Source organism: Globicephala melas, chromosome 18 (genome assembly GCF_963455315.2).
Source record: "Globicephala melas chromosome 18, mGloMel1.2, whole genome shotgun sequence".
Classification (NCBI taxonomy): Eukaryota; Metazoa; Chordata; class Mammalia; order Artiodactyla; family Delphinidae; genus Globicephala; species Globicephala melas.
Genome location: NC_083331.1, coordinates 13,663,470 through 13,688,413, shown reverse-complemented (window position 1 = coordinate 13,688,413; position 24,944 = coordinate 13,663,470). Strand labels below are relative to the sequence as shown.

The following is a 24,944-nucleotide window of genomic DNA, read 5'->3' as shown; positions in this document are numbered from 1 at the left end:
GAAAACTAAATTTTTTTTTTTTTTTTTTTGCGGTACGCGGGCCTCTCACTGCTGTGGCCTCTCCCGTTGCGGAGCACAGGCTCCGGGCGCGCAGGCTCAGCGGCCATGGCTCACGGGCCCAGCCGCTCCGCGGCACGTGGGATCTTCCCGGACCGGGGCACGAACCCGTGTCCCCTGCATCAGCAGGCGGACTCTCAACCACTGCGCCACCAGGGAAGCCCAACATTTTTAATCATAGTAAAATTATGAACTTTTGCTAGAAAAATGGGATTTTGAGACAGAAGTGCAAATTAAACTTACTTATAAAGGAAGTCTCTCCCAAATAACCTCTACGTTTAAGCACGACATCTAGAAATTTGGAGTCCTCATTGATCATGTAATATTCCTTTTCAAAGGAGATCCATGCCCAATTCAGACTAAAGTGCTGCTTGATTAACTTGTTTCCACCTGGAAAACAAAAATTTAAAGCCTCGAATTAGTGGTTTCTTGAATGAATAACCTTAGACATTCCAAAGACGACTTTAATGATGCAACATGACGAATCACTCTAGCTACTTGGTTTGATTCACAATCTAGGATACATACATGAAGATACATCTTACTGTTCACTGACTGTTATGCAGAAATACAACTGACATAATTCTTTGCAAAATCCCTTGATCTTTAGCAGGGGAAGTGGGTCAGAGGGAAGGAACACAGAACTACCAAAAGCAATTTTGTTAAATCATCAAGTCAAGTATCCAAGTTGCAGGATGACTCATTTCCCACAAGGTGCCGCTGGAGAGCAAGTTTTTCTATAAAGAAAGCTGCAGGGCTCTTTTGTGATGTTAAACACACACACACAACTTCACTAATACCTTTTTCTGGTTCACTGAGCAATTGGGTGGAAGGCTTTAATTATAACCACTTAAGGAAAAACAAATATCCCTTCTCCACCTCCCTTCCCCACTAGATTCCACTCCATTCCTTAAAGCAAACAGACAGGTCTTTTCATTGATTCCATTCTACTCTGAAGATAAGGCTTTCTCCTCCCACCTTCCCACCAAAATGGAGCTGGCGGTCTATCAGGAGAAAATGTGTGTGATCTCTCTAATGTGAAAGCTGCTCTGCTAGGTGAAAGAAAAGAGAAATGGTTATCAGCTGATCACTATGCATGTATCCCTCTACTTCCTTTGATCTACACCAATTATTTCAGAGTAAGGTGAGGTTTATACACAAAGGCATCAATAATTTCCTTTAAGTCTTTCTGTAAAAGGGAGAAAAAAGCCCAAATAATAAACACAGCTAAAGACACAATTTTAACTCCAGTTTCTTCTCTTCTGAGTTCACACAGGGCTACACTAGAGAAAAAGAAATGAGACAGGAAAACATCAAGGCTTTAACAGACTGAGAGCAAAAAAATCCACACGTGGGAAAGAAAACATAATTAACAAACACATGAAAAAAATGTTCATCTCTGCTAGAAATTTAAAAAAAAATTGCAGCGTCTTTTGAGTTATGAATTGACACGTACTAAAGATTAAAATGAACACCCAGCACAGCCGAGATTATTTAGGGAAATTGGTTTTCTTATTTATTGCTGTTTAAATTGTAAATTAGCACCGAGCCATTGAGACAGCTACATGGCAATGTGTGCAAGAGACAAAAAGACGTTCATACCATTTGATCTTGTAAGTCCTTCTGTGCGAGAAGCAAAAATCTATTTGTAAGGGACTATTCATTGCAATATTTTCTATAATAGCCCTCAAACCAAAAATCTCAGAGTTTACTGTTTATGGTCCATCAAATCAATGAAATGCGATTCAGTCATTAAACAAAAAAAAAAAAGAATTTTTTGTTGAAATACTTAAAACACAAAATATAGAAACGAATGGTATTGATACTGTGCATGCAGTGACGTAGTAACAGGAAACATTTCAAATATGGAGCTGTTTGGTGTTTTAAACTGATGGGATTACGGACCTGTCATTTTTGTTCATTTTAAAAATCTAAGATATAAATAGATTGGAGAACAGGAAATTCATTCCACATTTTGTCCTTAAGAACTTACTATGCCTGCCATGTCTTAGACACCGGGTACTGTTCTGGAGAGGAGGGGCCACGGGCTGGGGGCTACCCAGAACTGGAGTTCATAGCCCACTTCATTCTTATCTGCTGTCTGACTTTGAGCAAGTTTCTTCCCTAGACCTCTGTTTCCTCATCTGGAGAATCAAATGAGGGTCATATTAATTAATGCCTGTGTCTGCTGTGAGGATCAAGTGAGATAACCCATATACCCATGCAGTACAGTGCAGTACATACGTAGCATCCTTCAACAAAAGTTACCTTACTCCTTCCCGCTCACCCCACGCATGCTCAAGTCCACCCTGCACACCCACTGCCAGACTATTAACCTGCCTCAAATCCATCTACACTCAGTTCTCCTTTGCCCCGTCTCCGTACAGCTGCTGCACACATCAAGCCATCAGGCTATCCGTGCAGATTTCTGGTTTCACCTGTCCTGCCCTGTCTTCTTCCCACTGTCTCTAATCTGCTCACTCTGAGGTTCATCCAAGAGTCCTGCTGCTCCATGGATTTCCCACCCTCACCCTTTCTGTTACGTCTGTGCTTCTGCCTACAGCGATAACCCCCATCATTCTTCTGCTTGCACTTTCTACTCCTCAAAGGCTCCCTTTACCATCCCCTTCGTGAAGTCTCCTGCAGCGACCCCAGCCCTCTCATCTCTGTGATTCTGCAGTTTTTCACCTATTGATTATTTTGTGCAGTTTTGTGCTTTAGCAGATATCCTCTCATATTGTTTAATTGTACACATTTACTAATTGTACTCATTTTTGTCAGAGATTGACCGGCATGCATTCTTTTTACCATGCCAACACTTGGCCTTATTGTCTTTAAAAATACTTTTTTACATTATTGTGTTTATGTTCTATTACTGGGAACATTTCCTCTAGAAAGTCATAGACAAACAACAAGAACAGAATAACATTTAATCAATTAAGTTAATACATGAAACCTTTCTGATTTCTCAGCTAATCATTACTTGAAGACAACCTTATGCCACACTTCTCTCTCAATTAGATTGCGGCTCCACCAAGTCCTAGATTTTATTCCAAACTTCCTGTCATGCTCTACCAAGCCACTCCTGTCCGTCCAAATACCTACAGCCTCACATCCTATCACTTCTCCACGGAGAGAAACAGCTGGTCATATCTAGCTTCTCACTGTTTTCTTCCCACATGCAAAAGCATGTGGGAAGTCTTCTGCCCAGAATATCTTTAGCTTCCTACTCCTCCTTGCAATTTGTTTAGGTCCAGCTCACCTAAAGCTCAGGGAGCCTGGCTTACCATGCAGTGTATACTTCTTCTGTATCTCCAATCAGAGTCATTGTAATTCTTTCATCTTCATGTGTATTCTGCCACTAACTGCCTGAGTGCACGTCCCCAGGACAAGTACTGGTCAAATTCATCCTTCTAGCAGCCAAATCGAACACAGTGCCTGGAACACAATGAGGTCTAAAGACGTCTTCCTTGACTAAAAAGCCTATGGATAAGTATGATTTTTGGTAATAAAATGGCTACTTTGTGACTCCTATTTCATTCCTTATTTCATAACAGCTCTCAGCTTACAAAAACAAAGCACATGCTACAGTTTTACTTGACTTGTGATGAATAACCTCTGACTTACTTGGTAACTCTTGTGCTTAACAAATGAATTTTATTACAATTCTGTATACTTTCTTCCTGTTTCTTTCCCCTATGTCTAAGAATGAGATCACTAAGCATACCATTTCTCTATTTCTTTAACAATTTTTAGCTAATTTTAAGATTTGATATTACCCTTTTTCTAAATATTGCATGTGTTAAGAATCTTGAGTCAATGAGGCCTTTCCTTGACACTTAATATGACACAACAAACACCAGTGGAAACCCCAGAATTCTCTAGCTCCTTTATTCTGGGCAATTTTTCCCTCCAGTGCTTTCCATAACCTCATATCCTATTTATGCTTTCTTTTTTGTTTGTTCACTCTGTCTCCTCCCATTGTCACCCATGATCCAGGAGGGCAGGGAGTTCATTTTGCTTACTGTTAGAAAAATGCCAATTTAATGAATTAGACACTCTCATGTCTTGGTTGAAAGAAGTTCAGTGGTGCTTCATTTAATGGGCAATATAAATATCCTACATAAATGTAACGTATCCCTTTTAGCACTGAGTCATTTTCTCTTAATAAAATTTTTTAATTTTTACTTTTAATTTCTTTAATTTTTAAATTAAAAAAAATTTTTGGCCATGCTGCATGGCTTGTGGGATCTTAGCTCCCCAACCAGGGATCGAATCTGGGCCCTGGCAGTGAGAGCACTAAGTCTTAACCACTGGACCGCCAGGGAATTCCCTAAATAAAATTATTTTTTTTAATTAATTTATTTTTGGCTGCACTGGGTCTTCGTTGCTGCGTGAGCTTTCTCTAGTTGCTGTGAGCCAGGGCTACCCTTCATTGCGGTGCACAGGCTTCTCATTGCGGTGGCTTCTCTTGTTGCGGAGCACGGGATCTAGGCGCACGGGCTTCAGTAGTTGTGGCGCACGGGCTCCAGGAGTTGTGGCGCACGGGCTCTAGAGCGCAGGCGCAATAGTTGTGGCACATGGGCTTAGTTGCTCTGTGGCATGTGGAATCTTCCTGGACCAGGGTTCGAACCCGTGTCCCCTGCGTTGGCAGGTGGATTCTTAACCACTGCGCCACCAGGGAAGCCCGAAAATTATTTTTAATGACACTCTTTCTAAAATGTCTTGCATACTTCTATTCTATGAACACTATGTAAAGATTTTAAAAGATTACCTGTGAATGTGAATTATTGGAATTTGTGTTTGTCTAGATCATACCTCCAGGGGTTATTGATGACAAAAGGTCTGTTTAACCCTTCCATTCCATCATGAGGATGGCCTTAGGGATAGCTAATTTCATCTCTACTTACAGATTATAAATTATAAAACTTATTTTCTGGTTGGTGCTTATGTACTGGAAGGAAGAGGGTGCCCGGTTACTGGTTAATCAGGGGTTTCAAGTGACACACTGCTGAACAAGTTTGCCAAGGATTTTATATGTCGACCACTTTCAGATTTTATTTGAAATAAAATTCAAAAACAATACTGAGAAACTTTGCTTTGCAAGACAGTGACATGCTCCAGGCAATTGTTTTAAAGGTTCAGCATTCACTCTACATCGGGGATTTTTAAGTAGATATTTTGCTAGAGACTACAAAGCTAAATGTATAAAGCTTAACTCTGAATGGGATTAACTACTACCTAACTCTTTTGAGTTCTACATACGCAAATCATATTGCATTTCAGAATCTGGAAAATCTTAGGCACTACTTATTATGCAGGAGTGATATAAGGATCTGAGGAACTAAGCTGAAGTTTATTGTAACTCTCATTATTAAAATTGCCTTGCATAATGGAACTCCATATTTTATCTAAAGAATGGAAAGACATGTTATTTATTCGTTAATTACCTACCAAGTAAATTCCTCTAAAACCTCAAAGTGGGAATAATCACTGTTGACACTTTTAATAATAGCCACCGCTTACTGAATGTGAAATTTCTGATGAAGTTAAACAACTTAAAAAACCAGCAAAGTTTCACTTCAATGTGATTCTTCGCTTTTCTAAAATAGATCCTGTCATCTATGATGCTCAAGGAGCTAGTCTCACCGTCTCATTGGAAACACATTAAAGTCTGTAACTTGTGTCATAAATCCATACAACAGGTGCTTGACAGCTGACAACTACACTCCCAAATGCTTTGTCCCCAAACCCTGACACCACAGCCATTAAGGTTTTGATGAAAAGACCTCTTTTGAACTTTTCCAGCTGGTCTTTAGTCATCTTCATCTTCTTTTTCAACGGGAACACAAGTTTTTTTAGAATAACAAAGAGTCACAAGCTTCAATTAGCCCTCCCTAGGAACTTAGGGCTGACTGATTTCTGTAAAGACAGAGCATAGTTTTTTCAATACGAAACTAGTGTCAGGACTTTGACTTGTGCTTAAATAAGGATCATTTCTGGGTGTCCGTTTAGCTTTGACAATTTTTTTTTTTCTTGAAGAAAAGTCAGCTACCAATAGAAAATGATCCATGGGTAATATTTTTCCAACCTGCTAAGATTTTCTAGCTTGCTACAATTCCATTTGCCTGAAGTTCAGCCTGGAAGCTGACTTGGAAATCAAATATACAGCTATTTTAAAAAGCTGGATGGGGGCGGGGGGAGAGGAAGTGTTCCTGGAAGATTAAGTATAAGAACAGAGATAAGAAATCCAGTAGAAAGGGAAGTTCAAAGAATTTGATAGGAGCTCAGGACATTTACTCAATATTTATTTCCTTCTCCTTTTCCTATTTAAGTAATTGGATATTAAAGACAAAGAGAGAGTGGTCAAGATGCATTCAAAATCTGCCCTGGGAAGGGGTGGTAGTGGTGCTAATCCTGACCCAGACCCCCAGAGATGAAGAGCCTCGATCTGAGGGCAGCTGTGCCTTAGTATGACCGACGGAACTCCAGAAGAACTGGCAGACAGACCCAGAAAAATTGTCAAGAGATTTTATAATTTTGCTGACTATTTAATAACTCCAAGGATTTAGTCCAATAATCTTTTCCAAAATTGCTGCAATACAACTTTCGATAATTGGGATATTATTTTCTTCCTCCAATTTGTACGCACCTACCCATGCCATTCCCACTGCTATACACATTCTGAAAAAGCGGCAGCATAGTACAGGGGGTCAGATCCACAAAGACACATAAAGAATATACAGAGAAATGTACAGAAAGACAGGTAGCATGACAAAGACCCAGAGGTGGAGAGAAACAGGCACGGCACACGTTGATCTCTATGGATATACACACTCATGTAGAGGTCTTCTAGGCTATTCTCAGGCAAGGCACTTATAAGCACACTCTTCCTAATAAAGAAGCAGACATGGAGCTGTGATGACTTGGTCGTTGTCATACAAGTTACATAAAATTGAGCTCAAGCCTGGATAAGTTTACACTCTACCCTCTATCCTTTGGTAGGCTCTAAAGATAAGAAGTTACCCAGTGATACGGAGGTGGATATGGGGCTGACAAATATACCAATGTTCACCTAGAAGTAAGAGCATCACAGTCTGCTTTAATACGAGTGGGTTCATTCCTCAGGGACGTGATTTGATCACACATATACCCGTAATGTGTAAATAATGGGCATTCATACACGAGGTTCCACAGACTTGAATTCCCATTCGTCTACTCTACAAGAGGTTAATACACAGACAATTCTAATTATTCTGGGATTCCATATTTAAGAATTCATCCACTCGATAATATTTATTTTGTGGGCTTGCCGGACACTTGCAGAGCAGTTTTGAAAAATCTGCATCATCTGACTCAGTGTTCTTGTTTCAGCTCTCGTACTGTAAACAAGCGTCCTTTTCACCGTCCATTTAGTGCCACATTTTCCACATTTTTGTGCTTTTCGTTGGTGATTTCTCTATTTAAATAGCCCCCAATCATAGTGCTGAAGTGCTGTGCAGCGTTCCTGAGCACAAGAAGGCTGCGATGTGCCCTTATGGAGAAAATACACATGTTCCAGAAGTTTCATTCAGGCACGAGTTACAGTCTGATGACCACGAGTTCACTGTTAATGGATCAACAACATATAGATCAAATAAGGTGTCTTTAAACAGAAACACACGGAAAACAAGGTTGTGTATTGATCGGTTGATGAAATGTATGACCAGAGGCTTGCAGGGAATCTAACTCTGTACTTCCCCTGGGAGCTATCGTTTAGTATTCACAGCGATTTTATAGAACATTACCGCGAAGAACAAGAATCAACTGTGTTTACTCAGTACAAATCACAAGAGGTTAGTCTTTTGGGACAGGGCACAATGGGGCGCGGGGAGTGGAAGTGTTCTTCCTCCACACGCATTTGGCCCTCCTTTAATCAATCCTTCCCCTGGCTCATGCCCAGGAGTGTGAGCTGAAAGGAATGCTTACCGCATTCGGATCGCAGCCCTGGCCTCCCTCCAAGATCTGTCCCTAGTCAGAATAGCACTAGGCTTCAGACACAGTCATGACTCAAGGGTAAAGAGTGGACGGGTTCCCCTGCACGGCTACCTGTTATAATTTGGACATATTATGAGAATTTAGGTAACTCACACGGTTATCTTTAACCTCTTAGAAAATAATATACATGGAAAGAATTCTGATGCAGAATAACTCCTAATCCTAGAGAATCTTAGGATACTCTGTTCTAGAAGCTCAATTTAAGCAACAGCTAAGAATGGGGATTCATGCCTTTTTCTGCTTGTTTGGAAAACTGGAGGAACGGACCCTACGGAAACTGATTTTCTTGGACTCCAAGGAACCTCTAAACAGAGAACTCACGGTTATAAAAATGGATGTGCCAGGCACAATATTGTAGCCTCTGTACAAAGTCTTAAACGTCAGCTCAAAGTAGGGACTCAGAGTACAGTAAGAAGGTATTACTCATCTCTAGCTAGAGCCCAGGTTCCTGGGTGAATGGGTCCCAGAAGAGAGAAAACCATAACTGGAAATTTAAAGAGATGCTTAATTAATCTACTTTTTTATACCAGGTTCCAAGCAGCACTCTTTGAAACATCCTTTCCCTTCAATAGAACAGAAAAGATCACCCCACAGCTCTGGCACCCACTCTTTGGGGGCCTTGGGGCCACAGGCAGGTCCCTGTTATTGGGGGGCTGAACATGGCAACTGGTATTCCCGGCAGAGTGGTGGTGGCCCTGGGCTGAGTGCAGAGAACACCTAGTCGTGGGCAGAAGCATGGCCTTTGACCAGCAAGATTGGCACAACACAGGCACCGGCCAGTCGTAAAAGGCAATGGCTCAAAAGAACTAAAACTCAGCTGAGGGCAGGTGTAAACTGGCTGAATGTCAGTTCAGCCTTGGGGACCCTGAATATGCTTGGAGAGGAGGGCTGGGCACAGTGGGGGCCATGGTCAGGGTGATTTTGATGTTTTGTATGTTATCTCAATGCATCTCACAATAGCCCTGCAGGTTAGGCATCTCCACATTCTACGGATGACATTAAGTGTCAGGTTAAATTACTCACTTTAAATTCTATAGATATAGTATGTGATTGACTTAAGGTTCAAATTCAACCTGCTAATATTGTTTTTACACTTCTTCTGAGTAATCAGATTACTTCCTTTAGGTCAATATTCTATTTACAGGTGACGCTAACTTAATTTTTATTTGCTTTAACTTAATTTCTAAATGAGCGCCATTGGATAGAAGCAAAACGGATGATCTGAGTGTGTCTCCCTCTACCATCAGCAAGCCCTCTTGTGTTAATTCATAGCAAGGCTGACAAATGGTAAGAATCAAGTGGGAAAAAAACGGATATGCAGGTCAGTTTTGAAATAGTTGAGACTGAATCAGAAAAATTAACCTAAGTTAAGGGTACGACCCTCTTATTTTTTGAATGAATTTGAGGCCATAGACAAAAGCAAGGGGCACCGGGAGGAAAACGCTTCTTCCAGTCTGAATGATGTGCTCCATCAGGGCCACAGCTGGGGCAGAGGCGGCAAGCCCCAGCCTGCAGGGATCCTCCACAATTCTCTAAGCATGGTCCCTCCCCCCAACTCCATCCCTAGCAAAAAAAAGGAATGTGCTTACTTGCAGCCCCTGTAAAAAATGAAAAAAAAAAAAAAAATAAGGGGAGAACCATGAGTTTATATCTCCTAATTTAGGGCTTAAAAATATTTCCTTAAACAAACCTGATTTAATTGTGCAATACTTTGCTTTCTTAATTAGGAGTTTAAAGCCGGTGAAATGAATGTGTTCACTGTTGGGATGCACGCCTAGGATAAGGAATTCAGATGTACCTCTACAGAGGACAAAGGACAACGCAAACGTATAATTTCAAGGGGAACTCTCATTTACAACACGCGTGCTCCGAGAGGATCACGTGAGGTCTAAATTAAAAGCTAGCGCTGTCAGTTTAATGCAGTAATATGAGTAACTAAGGAAACTATTTTCTGAAAATGAAAGTGGGATTCTGTATGCTAAACAAGAACACCAACTAATTCAAGAAATAATTATCTGCTGAACAAGACAAGTATAAACTCCAAGCATTTTAGGGCAAGAATGAACTCCAGATTGCATCTTTTCTCCCAGCTCCATTTCCCCAAGATCCAGAAAGGCTGTGATTTGAATAAGATTACAAAGCAGCTATTTGCAGAAGAGAAATAAATCCCCAGGGGTTTTCACTCCTAAGCTACTGGTCTTTCCATTTAACAGACTGTGATCTCAAATACTGTGTTTAGGCATAAGATCATAAACATTGTGTTTAAGATGATACGAAATTATAATACATATATATATAATATACATAAATAAATGTGGGAGGACTTACATTTCTTTGTAAAGCAGCCCCCAGATAATTTTCTATCGTTTGCCCCCATTTACACATAGCAGTAAAATTTAAAAACTGCCATAGTTTCATAGAAACAATAACTACTTTATCAAAAGTGAGTTAAGTCTGTCAAGAAGAACCACACCCTCTCCTGCCTCTGGGGAAAGGAAAAAATGCGAACCAAAACACCTGGTGCAGCAAGATTTCATGTACGCACTGCCTGAGGCAACGTATAAATTTATTAGATCCCTGGCAACACATTCTTAAAATAAACTTAATAGCCTTCAGGTTTCTGTTCAAACCAGAGCCTAATTCCTTTTGTGGCGCCAGACATCTCCCCTCACCCCAAGGAGACTCTGCAGGGAAATGAAAGCAATGGTTCTTTCTCCTGTACCTCTCCGAGTAACCAGTTTAGCACCATTTAGTTAATTCCCTGTGAAGGGAGGTTGCTTCCTATTTGTATAAGAGTACCGTGCACATTACTAGAAGACACAACCATTACAATTAACAAGGATTATAGTTTGAGCTCTATTCTGGATTGTCTTTTGAAAATGTGTTATATCCACCTTGAGACAAATGTATAAAAGGTGGGGGGGACATCCAGAAGTGCCTTAATCTGGCTGTTAAACAAAGAAACCTTCTTTAACCTAACTTGTTTACGTTTTTACCACAATTTAAATTTGATGGCTAGGATGGAGGGATCAGTGTGGAATGGCAGCACAGAAACCATTCTATAATTAAAATACTGTGAGTGAATTTTGACTTAGAGTCCTAGGATGCTAGTGCTAAATTCAAGTTTTAGGTTGATCTGTTGTCACTGTTTTCAAATCTGAGCCACTTACATGTTCTTAGGTGTATTTGTTCTCAGAAGTAAAATCAAGATTTGGAAATTTTAGATTTAAAATTAAAAAGAAATTTATGGAATCATATCACATCTGGTTACCTGGCTATCGCTCCTGTGACAAACTAAAAAAGCCACGTCATTGATGTCTGTCAAGAAAGGTAGGAGAGAGGGAAGCAAGGAAGGACGGAAGGAGGAGGGAAGGAAAGAGAAAGGGAGAGAGGGGGAGGGGAGAGAGAGAGAGAAGGAGTAGAAAACCATCAGTGTCATGTTTGTTCTCACATTTTCTTTTCATTTATTTCAGATTAGTTTCTCAAAGCTAGCTTTTGTGCTCAACTTGTGCGTTATTTAATTAGTCAGACTCCTTGGTGACTGCTCTGATCCCCTTAAAATTATGCCAGAGCTACAAATACATCCGCTCTTGGTGATTTTAGTCATATATAGCCGCCGAAAGAGAAAGAAAAAAGACACAATAAGTATAAAGACAAGTTGGTATGGTCTTAGAGCACCAGACCCTGCAGGGAAATAATTTAGACAACATACAGCAACGTGTTTGCTTAAACAGAGCTCTGTGCAAACACACGTGTTGTAAAGAATAAGGAGGGTTCACATATAGTCCCTTCTGTAAGACAGACTCTAGTAAGGAGGGTAAACCAAAAATCATATGTCAATTATAATGCAACATGTAAGGTGAAAGGGTGAACCTACAGTACCTGGGAGGCACGGGAGGGCATTCAACTGGGACCACAGAAGTCTTGACACATGAGGTGCCACGGGGCGGGGGAGAAAGGACGGTGCCACTCGGAGGGGAAGAAATCACAGGAAAACAGGTGCAGGAGGACGGCTTGGTGCGCTCATCAATAGAACAGTCAAGCTTTGCAGGGTTTGCGGAAGCACATCGGAGAAGGAGGAGATAGGCTGGGGCGTAGTCAGGGGGAGGATGGAGGAAATTTGGGGTAGAGAAAGAATCTGAATTCTACTTTAAGAAATATTAGTTTGGTAGAATTATTCAAGGACTCGTTAGAATAAAGTTGGATTAGGAATCAAAGGTATCATTCACAAGTACCCCCCAGATTAGTTTTCTTTCTTTAAAAATAATGTTATTTATTTATCATTTATTTTTGGCCGCTGCCAGCTTGTGGAACATTAGTTCCCCGACAAGGGATGGAACCGGGGGGCCCTCGCAATGAGACCAGGAGTCCTAACCACTGGTCTGCCAGGGAATTCCCCAAATTAGGTTTTTGCCAGTGGAAGATAAATGAGTCTTCCACTGGCTGTGGAATACTGCTGTGAATATAGCAATATTCATAGACAAATGAGTCTATGAATATTGCTATAAGAAAATTAAAGTTTTGTCCACAATAAAATAGGAATAGTTAGGATATTCAAATTTACCCAAGAATAAATAAAATGGCTAACCAAAATGCCCACCATAAACAGTCAATATCATCAATACTTGAACTGGCAGACTGAAAACAAACTTTTGCCGAAACTGCCACAGGTAAGTTTCTCTGACTCCTATCTCTCTCAGCTTAAAATAAAATGTGACTCAGTATGACAAAATTCGCTTTCAGGCCAAGATCAACCACATTTTTCTTCACTTGGTTAATATGCAATGCTGGTGGCATGATTTGAATATTCTGAAGATTTGAGACAATGATTACTGCAAAGAATTCACGGGTCGCAGAAAACTCTTCAGAGGCACACTTGGAAAGCCATACATTGACTTTGCAGCTCATAACCTAGTCTAAATGGGTCGTTTCTAGTGGTGGGCAGAGGGTTAATGATTTTGCCTTTGTGGAGACATTTGTCAACGTTGGGAGACATTGTTGGTTGTCACAATGGGGGAGAGAGAGGGGAATGTTACTGGTGTCTAGTGGGTAGAGGCCAGGGAGGCTAGGGACCCTATAATGTACAGGACAGTCAAGATTTGACTGTGCATAAAGAATTAGAATTATCTGACCCCAAATGTCAATCATCTAAAACTTACTATATTCTGACATATCAACATATAGAACCTAACATAAACATATCATTTGCCTTTTCTCCATAAATTCCATGTTTTCTTATGAACTGATAATACATGTGGTCAAATGATAAACCCGCCTTCTCTTTTGACATAAATATGCAGAGATTTTCAAAACCATCATTGATGTGGAAAGTTTCCAGTACAAAGAGTTTATTCTCTTGTTGCAGGAAGTAGTTGAGCCAGTAGTTTTCCTACACAATCAAAATTTATGGCTAATCCTCAGGGAAGTTAGGAGTGAGGATATTGAGAAATGCACAAACTATGCCAAAGGGACAGTGTATGCATGACTTGGATTCTAGTATGAAATCAAATATGTGGGCAATGATTTCCCTTCTAGAGGTTTTCAGGAGATTAGGCTTCACCAGAACACCTGAGAGTTGAGAGTACGAAGTAGAAGGGCTTCACTTCCTAAGGTCATTTTAGGAGTGTGAGCTGGTCATTTTAGGACAAAACTGGACACGGGTCATCCAGCTTTCCATGCTTTTTTGTAGTTGAAAGGAGAAATACTACCTATTCAAATGCACGTGTGCTGGCACGTACACGTGTGCACATACACACACCCCTTTCTTTTGCTTTTACAAAGAATGAGAACACTGTCCAAAACATTTTCCAAAAGTATAGAATACACAGTCCTTTAATGGTCTTCCACTGAACAAATTAGAGAAGCATTTCCCTGAATACGTTTATTCAAACCTTATTTTTCCTGTCTGTTAATAGGTATTGTGTTTAAAAAAATCACCTGAGTCAACTAGGAGAGAAATATCCCGGGAGTAAGCTATATAAACAGAATTCTTCACTGCTGCAATTCTTAGGGCCTTTGATATACGAATGTCACTGAGCATGTACAAGGAAGGGACAGAGTGTGTTGCATTTCTCAATCTCATTTCACCAGGGAACCCATTCCTGAAGCTAGCCTGTGAGACTCTGTTCTATAGAATGTACTTTGGGATAAGTTGGCTTCAAGTATAAAGCATTTAAAATCCAGATATGAGCAGAGAGCCTTGTGTAGTGTCAATCACATCCAAGTAACATAATTTTCAATTGTTCACATTTGACACCAAAAGTTGGAATTGTACTTCATAATCTTCAAAAGTTGGAATTGTACTTCATAATCTTGAGGAGCAAAAACCAACAAAATTAAGGGATTTCCTTCTATCAGCTATATAAATTCTGGTTCAAGGCACTTCCATTTCCTAATCCGAATGGAAAAGTAAATGCGTTACCTTGTAGAATGCCAAGAAAAATAAACTAAGTTCAAATAAATACGACTGATTACTGGTATACTTGTTCCCTAGAGGCCACCTTTACTGTTCGAGACACATGCTTTGTCATTTTTGTGGCTTAACACTACAGTGCCTCAGCTCTGTTTTTTAATTAGTCAAATGCGGGCTCAGATGTCAGAAGAGACAAAGATTAGGATTTTGGCCAGTTCCAAAAACATACAGCTAAAATCACCAACAGCGTACAAAGAGCCATGTCAGCCTCCCATTTGCAGTTGGATCTTACCCCCTGTGGATATTTGAACCCTATGCTCTGCCCAACTCTGATAAGGGGTTTAAAGGCTTACTGAGAAGAATGCTTCTGAAGCTATTAAAACAACAGGCACGGGAAGGACAGACTTAGCTGGGTTTTGGAAAGAGGATAATGCTGCAACAAAGACTTTAAGGCTGATAAACAGATGTTTAAAAATCTGAAAGCACATTGTTCTCTAGTCTGTACTTCTTCCTCACCCTGATCAGTAACTACTTCCCATGAGAATATGAATAAGTACAGCAGCTCTGTACTCATCAATTTTAGAAGGAAGCAGAAGAACATCTTTGAGTCACTGATTCACATCTCAACTGACTGCTGTCAATGATATTAGCCAGCTCTACTGGAAAATATCTTTTATCCACTGAAGAAACAAATGCAAATTGTTAATTAACTCCACTATTGGGGTATATATGTATAGAAGAGTATATACACCAACATATACATACATATATTCAAGAAATTGAAACTGAAAATCTTTACAAGAGAAAATGCACACAAACAGAAAACCTGATCATGAGTACCTTTTAAAGAATAATAATCGTAGGGCTTCCCTGGTGGCGCAGTGGTTGGGAGTCCGCCTGCCGATGCAGAGGACATGGGCTCGTGCCCCGGTCCGGGAGGATCCCACATGCTGCGGAGCGGCTGGGCCCGTGAGTCATGGCCACTGAGCCTGCGCGTGCGGAGCCTGTGCTCCGCAACGGGAGAGGCCACAACAGTGAGAGGCCCGCGCACCGCAAAAAAAAAAAACACAAAAAAATGAAAGAATAATAATGGGAAAACTAGCCTTTAGGAATATAGAAGACTCTCAGGATGCTTTCTTTTTTTTTTTTTTTTTGCGGTACGCGGGCCTCTCACTGTTGTGGCCTCTCCCCTTGTGGACCACAGGCTCCGCACGCGCAAGCTCAGCGGCCATGGCTCACGGGCCCAGCCGCTCCGCAGCACGTGGGATCCTCCCGGACCGGGGCACGAACCCGTGTCCCCTGCATCGGCAGGCGGACTCTCAACCACTGCGCCACCAGGGAAGCCCAGGATGCTTTCTTAAGAGTTGAAAATCTTGTAAGTATCTTTTAGTACCTTACTGATAACAAAGTGATTAAAGTGGTGAGGAACACTTACATTTCTTTTCTTTTTGGTTATCTTGTTTCTCTTTTCTCAAAATGAGAGGCTCAGGAGAGGTGAGGGATAGGGCTCAAACCAGGAAATACGTGATAGAAATTACAGATGCTGGACTAAGTGAATTTGAACAAAGGGAACTGGACCAAACTGCCCTACTTTGTGATCAAGGCCTGAAGTAAGGTGTCTAGACTAGTTTGGTAGGCTACACCTAGCCAGTGTTTGGAATTCCGCTCTGGCTCCATCAAGGACCCAGGCAATGTTGCCAGGCAGGCAAAGTTTGTCTCTGTGTATCTCTTCTGCACCTTTGTTCTCTGGAGGAATCAATCACCTTTGGTCATTTAAAGCTCTTACTCCTTTCATGCCAGCCCTCCAGCTCTGCAATTTCCCTTCTTTCTTCCTAACCTCAGTTTTAATCCTCTTTACCTAAAAACTGTCAGGGGTTAATAAAACTTCTCTTAATTAATTCAGCCTAAATTATGCATAACTTTATCTTTTCAAGATTTTTTTTTTTTTTATAAATGAGGGCTTTCTTGACAGCAAATATTTTTCTCATAGTGGAGATATTTGAAAGCATATATTCTAATAAGTGTTGCCTACTCTAGACCATTATTTTTAGCTAATCTGCCAGGGAGTAAATTCATAAGATTACGTGGTTGGTTCACTTCATTTTCCTTACACCACCCACTGGCCAGCCCGCATCCCTCCCCCCTACCATTGCTAGGGAGAGAGTTTTGATTAGAGAAGTAATCTGGGTATTGGGAATATGAATGTGGACATTTTTATGTGCTATGGCAAAGTCAGGATCAGAACTTTATCACCCTTCATGCTCAACACACTCAGACAGCATTATACATCTTCCAATGGGAACAGTCTGAAGACATATGGTAGCTTCTAAGGGCATACGTTTCTCTACTTATGAACTTGTTTATAAGCCTTACCAAAAATTAAATAGGCTTGAGAGGCTGATGTGAAGAAAAAAAGAGTACATCGTTATTGAGCCTATGTTAGAGCTTCTAGTTAACATAAGTTGTTTAAAGACCAAGTTAGGACAGACGAGTAGAGATGGATGCAATTATAAGGGTTCTACAAAAAATACACTTGTCCATCTAATAATGAGTATTTGAACTGTACTGTGAGGCAAGCTTCCTTAGTTTGTGTGGTACAGGAATCATGAGCGTGAGAAATGGGATCAGATTCTTCATATAGAGGAACTATGAGGACTAGAAAGGGTACATTACCCCAGAAGGTGAATTTGACACAGAGGCCAGCTTGTGAGGAGTCAGCAAAGAAAGATGGAGAAATGAGGTAGGCAAACACACGCAGGCAGAAAATCCCCATTTTTGCCCCCAAATCTCTTCTAAGAATATGGATAATCCCCTAGCAGTGACCTCGTCAGCTTCCTGGTTTTGATCTACGCCCATAATATGTTGGAGAAAAAAAAAGTGACTGGGTTAGCATGACAACCTAGACTTCTTAGGTCAACAGAGGAGAAGGGAGCAAAATATGAGAAGTATTTTTAAAATTTACATTTTGTTTCTTCATAAATATTTTTAAGATGGGACAAAATATGTGAAAACCACACAGGAAAGACAGCCAGCCTGGTGTTTCCAGGGAGGTGATTAAGCACTCACTACCTGTTGACTTTTATAAGCAATCGTACCCAGAATGAAATATAAAGAATGCTATTATGAAATGTCAGGGACTATACTCATAGTTTTTACCAAGTGTGGGATGGAAGTTCAAATAACTTTAGTTAAATGAGGTGTGTTTCAGGATTGGTTTTGTCACCCAGATTGGAACTTTTTCTTATTAACATGTATCACAAAAGATGAATAGCACACTCAGCAGAGTTTTTCTTTTTCTTATTATACTATTAAAAACATACTTCAACAGAATTTAAAATAACTGAATCAGATTAAAGCCTGCTTCATTTATGAATATTTAGCCCCGATCATTTGGATTCTATACACTACTTATGTGCTCCTCAATTTCTATTTTGTGTATTTTCTAAGATAGATCTATTTTCCATGCAGGCATTACCTTCATATTTGAGGATTACTGGGCCATTCATCCTAACTAATATTTTAATGGCCATGATGTTGTTTGCCTTAGAAAAAAACAAGTTATAATCCGAATGTAGACAGTTTGACTTCTAGTGAGAAACACATGACTCAGTGAACTCCCATGTCATGTTAGTTTATATAAAATTAAATAAATAATGACTGTGATTATTTATTATCACATGGTCTCTATGAGTAAAAGTACTGTTAAAAATCTGGGGGGCTTCCTGGGTGGCGCAGTGGTTGAGTGTCCGCCTGCCAACTCAGGGGACATGGGTTTGATCCCTGGTCCAGGAAGATCCCACATGTCACGGAGCAGCTAAGCCCGTGCGCCACAGCTACTGAGCCTGCGCTCTAGAGTCCACGAGCCACAACTACTGAGCCCGCGAGCCTATAGCCCGTGCTCTGTAACAAGAGAAGCCACCACAATGAGAAGCCTGCGCACCGAAACGAAGAGTAGCTCCCACTTGCGGCAACTAGAGAAAAGCCAGCTTGCAGCAATGAAGACCCAAAGCAGCCAAAGATAAATCAATAAAATAAATTTAAAAAAAAAAGAAAGAAAATCTGCTTAATTATCTGGATAAGGAAGGTGGCATCCCTTTTAATTGAAGAGTTGGCTTCTTTTCTATAGAATTTTTTGGTATTATTTTAAGTTCGGAAACAAGTTAGAGTCATTCAAAGAAAAACTAAGGTTTGCTACTAACCTGTAAACTAGAGCTATAACAACAAAATGTTTTAGATGCTTTTCTTCTGACTTCACAGATGTTAGTAGTTTATAGTATTAGCTGACACTCTTTAAATCCAAAAAATCTTTATGTTTACTCTCTTCACTTTATCTTTTTTCCACCTCTCCCCTTCCATTTCTGTAAGAATTAAAATTTGTCTTTATATGTTTTGTTACAAAAGTATTTCACTGGTCTTCAGCAATAGTTATCTTTGTTTCTATCTATCTATCTATCTATCCACATTGCTAGCCATTTTGTTAAGCCATTTACTGTACAAGTAATTACAAGTGGCTACCATGAACTAGGCACTGTGCTAGGTGCCAGGGCCATGGATGTAAAAAGCCAGCTCGTGATGTAAGAAGGGAAAAGACATAGAAAGATATCTTTATTGTTCTGTTTGTTAAGTATTGAGATATCAGAAAGCAAAAGGTGCTATGGTGGTTGGCTTAGAGACTCCGGAACACAGTTGGGAACAGCTGTTATTACACTATTCTGTAATAAAGTGATGCCTCATGGCTTATTGAGAACCACAAGACTTTCTGTACTTACACTAAATAGCCCCCATTGTGCCCCTTGAGTTTCCGGGCTTGTTTTAAAATATTTTCCCTTTCTTCCATTATTGTAAATTGTTCACCTTCACTTATGTTATTAACGCTCCCCTCTTTTAAGTAGATTCTCTGCAGCCATCCTAATATTATCCTTGAAATCTGCCGGGGGCCTGGAATAATGAGACAAACTGAGCTCCACGGACTCTGAGTGAACCACAGAGGAGAAACCTTGGCACACAAAGTTTTAGTGGGGGAGGAACAGCATAATGGTAAAGAACATACTACCCAGAGTGACAAAAACTTAGGTGGAAAACTGACTCCAGTATGCCAGGTATAAAGTTAGCTGCAACCTCCCTGGATCGTATATCTTAAGTGTAGATTTGGACAAGAGGAAACCCCCCCACGCCCCAGCACCGGGGCATATCTGGGAGGAAGGTGAATGAGATGGGGCGTGTACTTAGTGGCATCAATTTTGTTCATCAGAACCTTGTTTTGCTTTACTTGCTCCTCTTTTTTTTTTTTTTTTTTTGGATAACAGGAAGAAGAGCCCCAGTGGTTCGGGCAGCACTTCTTTTTTTTTTAATTAATTAATTTATTTTTGGCTGTGTTGGGTCTTCGCTTCCGTGCGTGGGCTTTCTCTAGCTGCAGCGAGTGGGGGCCACTCTGCATCGCGGTGCGCGGGCCTCTCACTATCGCGGCCTCTCTCGTTGCGGAGCACAGGCTCCAGACGCGCAGGCTCAGTAGTTGTGGCTCATGGGCCCAGCTGCTCCGCGGCATGTGGGATCTTCCCAGATCAGGGCTCGAACCCGTGTCCCCTGCATTGGCAGGCAGACTCTCAACCACTGCGCCACCAGGGAAGCCCCTACTTGCTCCTTTTGATCAGTGCTCCATATAGATAAGTTGGCCAAGTACGTTGAGGGTTACACATGTGAAATATTCCAGTATTTGTGGTCCTAGTTCGATGTCTAAGTCATCCTACAAAACCCAGTTCAGACCTTACAACTGGGCCATTTCCACCAACAATATGGTTGCCATTGCCCTGACGATCATTTAACAATTGCAGTAATTTACAAGTGTTGGTTCTTGCCAATATAGTAGATGGAGACCAAGCTAAATGCTCATTTAAGTCCTAAACTCAAAACTCATTGGAAGAACTACTGTCATGCAGTAAAGAAAAAGGGTGGAGGCTCACGGTTAGAAGATTCCACACAGATGTATTTCTACCGTCGTTGGAAGCTTCACAAAAATTATAATCCAGTAAACAATAAAATGGCATAATTTCCCAAGAACAAAGAGAACAGGAAAGAATGTAGAAGCAATAACATTTGAAATCTGGAAAGCAGATGGACAAGTGTAACAGACTTACAAGATCAGAGAAAGTGAAAAATGAAGTCAGCATTGGGAAAAGCCCAGAGACTTAATTTGTATCTAAGGACCCTAAAAAGTAGGTTCAGAAATTGATGGTCCCAGGCAGCGCCTCACGGCTAGCCTCTGTTTTGTTCCCTGTGCCAGATTCACGTTCTGATACCCTTCCTAGTCCATATCATTTCTCTATACGAGAAATCTGATCCCATTTCTCACTTTCATGATCTCTGTGCTATACAAATTAGGGAATCCTGCCTCATGGAACATAGTGGAAATACTCATTATTAGATATGCACGTGCATTTTTTTTTTTTTTTTGGTACGCAGGCCTCTCACTGTTATGGCCTCTCCTGTTGCGGAGCACAGGCTCTGGACGCGCAGGCTCAGCAGCCATGGCTCACGGGCCCGTGAGAGTCCGCCTGCCGATGCAGGGGACACGGGTTCGTGCCCTGGTCCGGGAAGATCCCACATGCTGCAGAGCGGCTGGGCCCGTGAGCCATGGCCGCTGAGCCTGCGTGTCTGGAGCCTGTGCTCAGCAACGGGAGAGCCCACAACAGTGAGAGGCCCGCGTACCGCAAAATGAAAAATAAATAAATAAATAAATAAACCCAAAAAAACATATTGAAGACATATTAAAATAGATTATAACTCACAACCAAAAGTTTTCTTAGAGTTTATAAAAACACAATTACAAGTTTTGGTAAAAGTATGTATATTATTTGGCTTTGAACTGCCATAAAGAATCAAATAAATTATGAGTGGAAGGAACAGTTGAAACACTGTGATCCATCTTGTTATTTCAAACAGGCTTAAATGTAGCCACTCTGAACTGAGGGATAAAATTATGCTGGTATCAGCAGGTGATAATATCTTTCTCTGAATGCCCTCAGACTTTAACTGTGTATGTGATTCTGAGGTTCTGATACCAATATCACAGCTAATTTTTAAAAAGCCACTTTAAATTACATCTCAATATATTCGTTACGTTATCATTATCAATAAAACAAGTTCCAGCTAGGCACTGCATAACCAAATAAGACTCCAAATCCCTGTTCTTAGAGGCACTCAGTAGAATCTCTTTGGGAAATAGACAATAGCATTAAGGCGATCTGAATGGTGCTGTGGGGTTGGGGCAGGGGATACGTTCTAAAGGAGGGAACACAGGAGAGCCAGTGAAAGGGGAGATGAGAGGAGACTTCACAGAGAAGTTGGGGGCTTGGCTGAGTCCTAGAGAGGATGATCAGAGCAGGCTCTTGTTTCGAGGAAGGAAACAGTATGAGAAAAGGAAGGCAACTGTAGGTGGAACCATTTGATTTTATGAAGGGCCAGGTTGAACAGGTCAGGAGTGCCATGCTGAGAGGGCTACACCTGAAAGCTGCCCTATTTGTCTCCTTCCCATAAAAGCCTAAAGAGGACTCAACATAATGAATACCGGTTTCTCCACCTTCCATTAACACTTGATCTACATTGCAGTAGGTCTTCTGGTCCCAGGAAAACCGTGTTTAGTAAGATCACCAACCAAATCTTAGTGGTCAAATCCATTGGGCAGCTTCTAAGCTTGCATTTTGCCATAGATACTGAAAAGAAATGTGAGCACTGCTGTATTTTTTTTCCCTTCAGATTCGTCTTGGATACTGTTTTTAATTTTAAACATCTAAATAGCAAAAACATGTACATTCCACACACCTAGCATTAAAATAATAATTTTTACGGGACCTCCTGGGATTCCTAATTGTTCAAAAGTTAAATCTAATTCATTATTTTATTTATTTATTCAACAAGCCTTGAACATGTGTGATGTGCAAGGGGCTGTTTTAGGGGTAGATGATCCCAAGATGAAGGAGAGATAGCCCCCAAGGGGAGATGGACAAGAGTACCAACTACTGAAACGCCCACACACGATGCACACATGCACAGGACCCTTGTGGGTGAGGTGCACAGAGCTACTTCACCTTAGTCACTAACGGTTTCCAAGAGGAGACCGTGCTGAAGCTTAATCTTCACAGACGAAGAGCACTTTGCTTAAATAAAGAAGGGAATAAGGGCATTGGGGCCAGAGAGACTACCAAACGCAGAGGCCACTAAAAGTAAGCTGTAAGAGAGAAAATGAATAAAAAGAATTATGGAAGCAGGAACAAAAGTAAATTTTATGTGTGAGTCACCTGATTGTGTATCTTCTGCTAAAAGTTAACACTATCTATTGGTTAATGGAATTTTCATCAAAGGTTAATGTGTTGGTTTTTAGCATCAGTATAAATTTCTTTCCATGATGGTTTTCCATTGTTTATTTAAATTAGGAATAACCAGTTATTATTTGCTTTGTCTTCCCCATGGCTGAGGTTTAACCGTGAATCTATGGACCTGCTTCTCCTACAAGCCACATGCTCAAAACTGTCTTGCTATATATTATGTTGCACACCAAATAATGGACAGAGAGAACATGTTGTAATACATAAATAAACATTTGGGAGGACAGTGTAAAAATGCAGCCATTTCAATGTAAACCATCAAAAAGGTTTCACATGTTGAAATGACATAAAATATTACAATCAATTATGAGTACCTTTTCTTTTGCTTTTCAAAAACAATGCCCGCTCCCTGGTTACAGAGAGCAGTTTTGATGATGTATCCGTTAATAAAATCATAATACGTCTAAACCAGTTCCCTTCACAAATCAGTCTCTCCATCCCTATTTCCAGCGTCTGCTTTTAGCCCTATTTGTTTCCTTTTGAAACAATTTTGTAGCACCCTAAGGCCAGAAAACACAAGCCAGTTAGAACCACTTGCTCAAAATCATTCTTACAAATAGGTTACTTTCTAGTTAAAAATTATCTTTCAAGGTTTGAGATATCTTGTATCATTAAGTGAACCTCTGAGGCAAAGAAAAGCTTGATTGAGTAAACAGTGCAAGCTAGTCTAGTTCTCAGCGCTTGTTGGGAGGGGGCAGTTAGAATACATTGAAGAGGCTTCATGCAGCCAAAGGGAACGTGTTCTGCACCCTCCATTCTGCCACTGACTGCTCCCCTCTGCTCCCTGGCGAAATGGGGACTCCAACTTTCACACCAACAGCGTCTCTGAGACTTGGAGGGGGTCAGGAGAACTAAATCTCTTTCTCCTAGCTTCATCACCTGGAAAGATGGGTGAGGTAGAGAGATGCGGCGGGGCGGGGGGAATGGGGAGGTAGAGAGAAGCGGTCAGTGTTACCTGACCGTGCCGGTGCTCACAGCTCCCACAAACGCTCACCTGCCTGGAGCAAGGCTTCTGACAACAGAAAACTCAGTTTCTGGGGCTACCCTAAAAGCCACTCCATTTATCCTCTGACCAACCAGAGCATTTTTGGACTCTGCACTACTGTGTGTTAAGCTGTCCAGCGACAACTAGTTAAATGGTCCTAAGTAGTTTCTGAGTAAGCATTGTCAAAAGTTCGTGCTATGATTTCCTGCTGTGGTGACAAGTAATTACTATTTTGATCAATGGACTTTTTTTTTTTTTTACCAAGAATAAAAACTGAAAATAGAATGACAAAGGAGCAGTTATCTTCTTCACAGATATAATCAAGAGAGAACCATCAAAGAGAGCAGATAATTCCTGCCCTTAGCGAATTTCACTTTCAAACATAGCCATTATTGGATATATATGTTACAGTCAGAGGTCTCTGCTTATCAAAATTTGACCACATAATTTCTAAACTAAGGGGCATATTTATATTTTGGATTATAATACTTATAAATTGAGATGATTTTAACATCTTATACATAAGTGTGAGTCTCAATTTCTAATAATTATATATAGTATGAAGATATTAGAATTCTCCATAAAAGGGAAAGTAGTGAGGCTGAGTTTTCTTAATATACTTTGGCCAGAATGACATATCACTGCAGATTGAATGCAGAATCAGATATGAAAAGCAGACTGTCTTTTTTTTTAAGCCAAACATCAAAGAGATTTCTAAAACTGTACAGCAATGCCACTCTGCTCACTAAGATTTTTATTTAGGAACATATAGTTATTATTAATAAAAATATTTTAAAAATATATTATGGGTTTATTATTATGATATTTAGATGAATTAATAATGAATACTTAAAAATTTTCTCAGTTTAAATTACGGCATATATCAATAGATATATCTCCCCCTAAAGTCTCTTTGAGGTCCTCAAGAATTATTTAAGAGTAAAAGGAAGTTCTCAGTCCAAAAAATTATTAGCACTGATGTTATACAATATGCATAAACAATTATTTAATCACAAAGGCTCTAGGGTCAAGGAAAATCTTTTAACTGTTTATATAGATAGAATACTTCATA

At 40.4% G+C, this 24,944-nt stretch overlaps 1 protein-coding gene across 1 annotated transcript in view; it reads right to left on the bottom strand.

Moving 5' to 3' along the window:
- FREM2 (FRAS1 related extracellular matrix 2) overlaps window positions 1–24,944 on the bottom strand; it is a 159,337-nt gene that overhangs the window by 88,398 nt on the left and 45,995 nt on the right. The window contains exon 3 of the mRNA XM_030882453.2: window positions 301–447. Coding sequence (XP_030738313.2) covers window positions 301–447 — 147 coding nt within the window. The remainder of the gene's footprint in view (window positions 1–300; window positions 448–24,944) is intronic.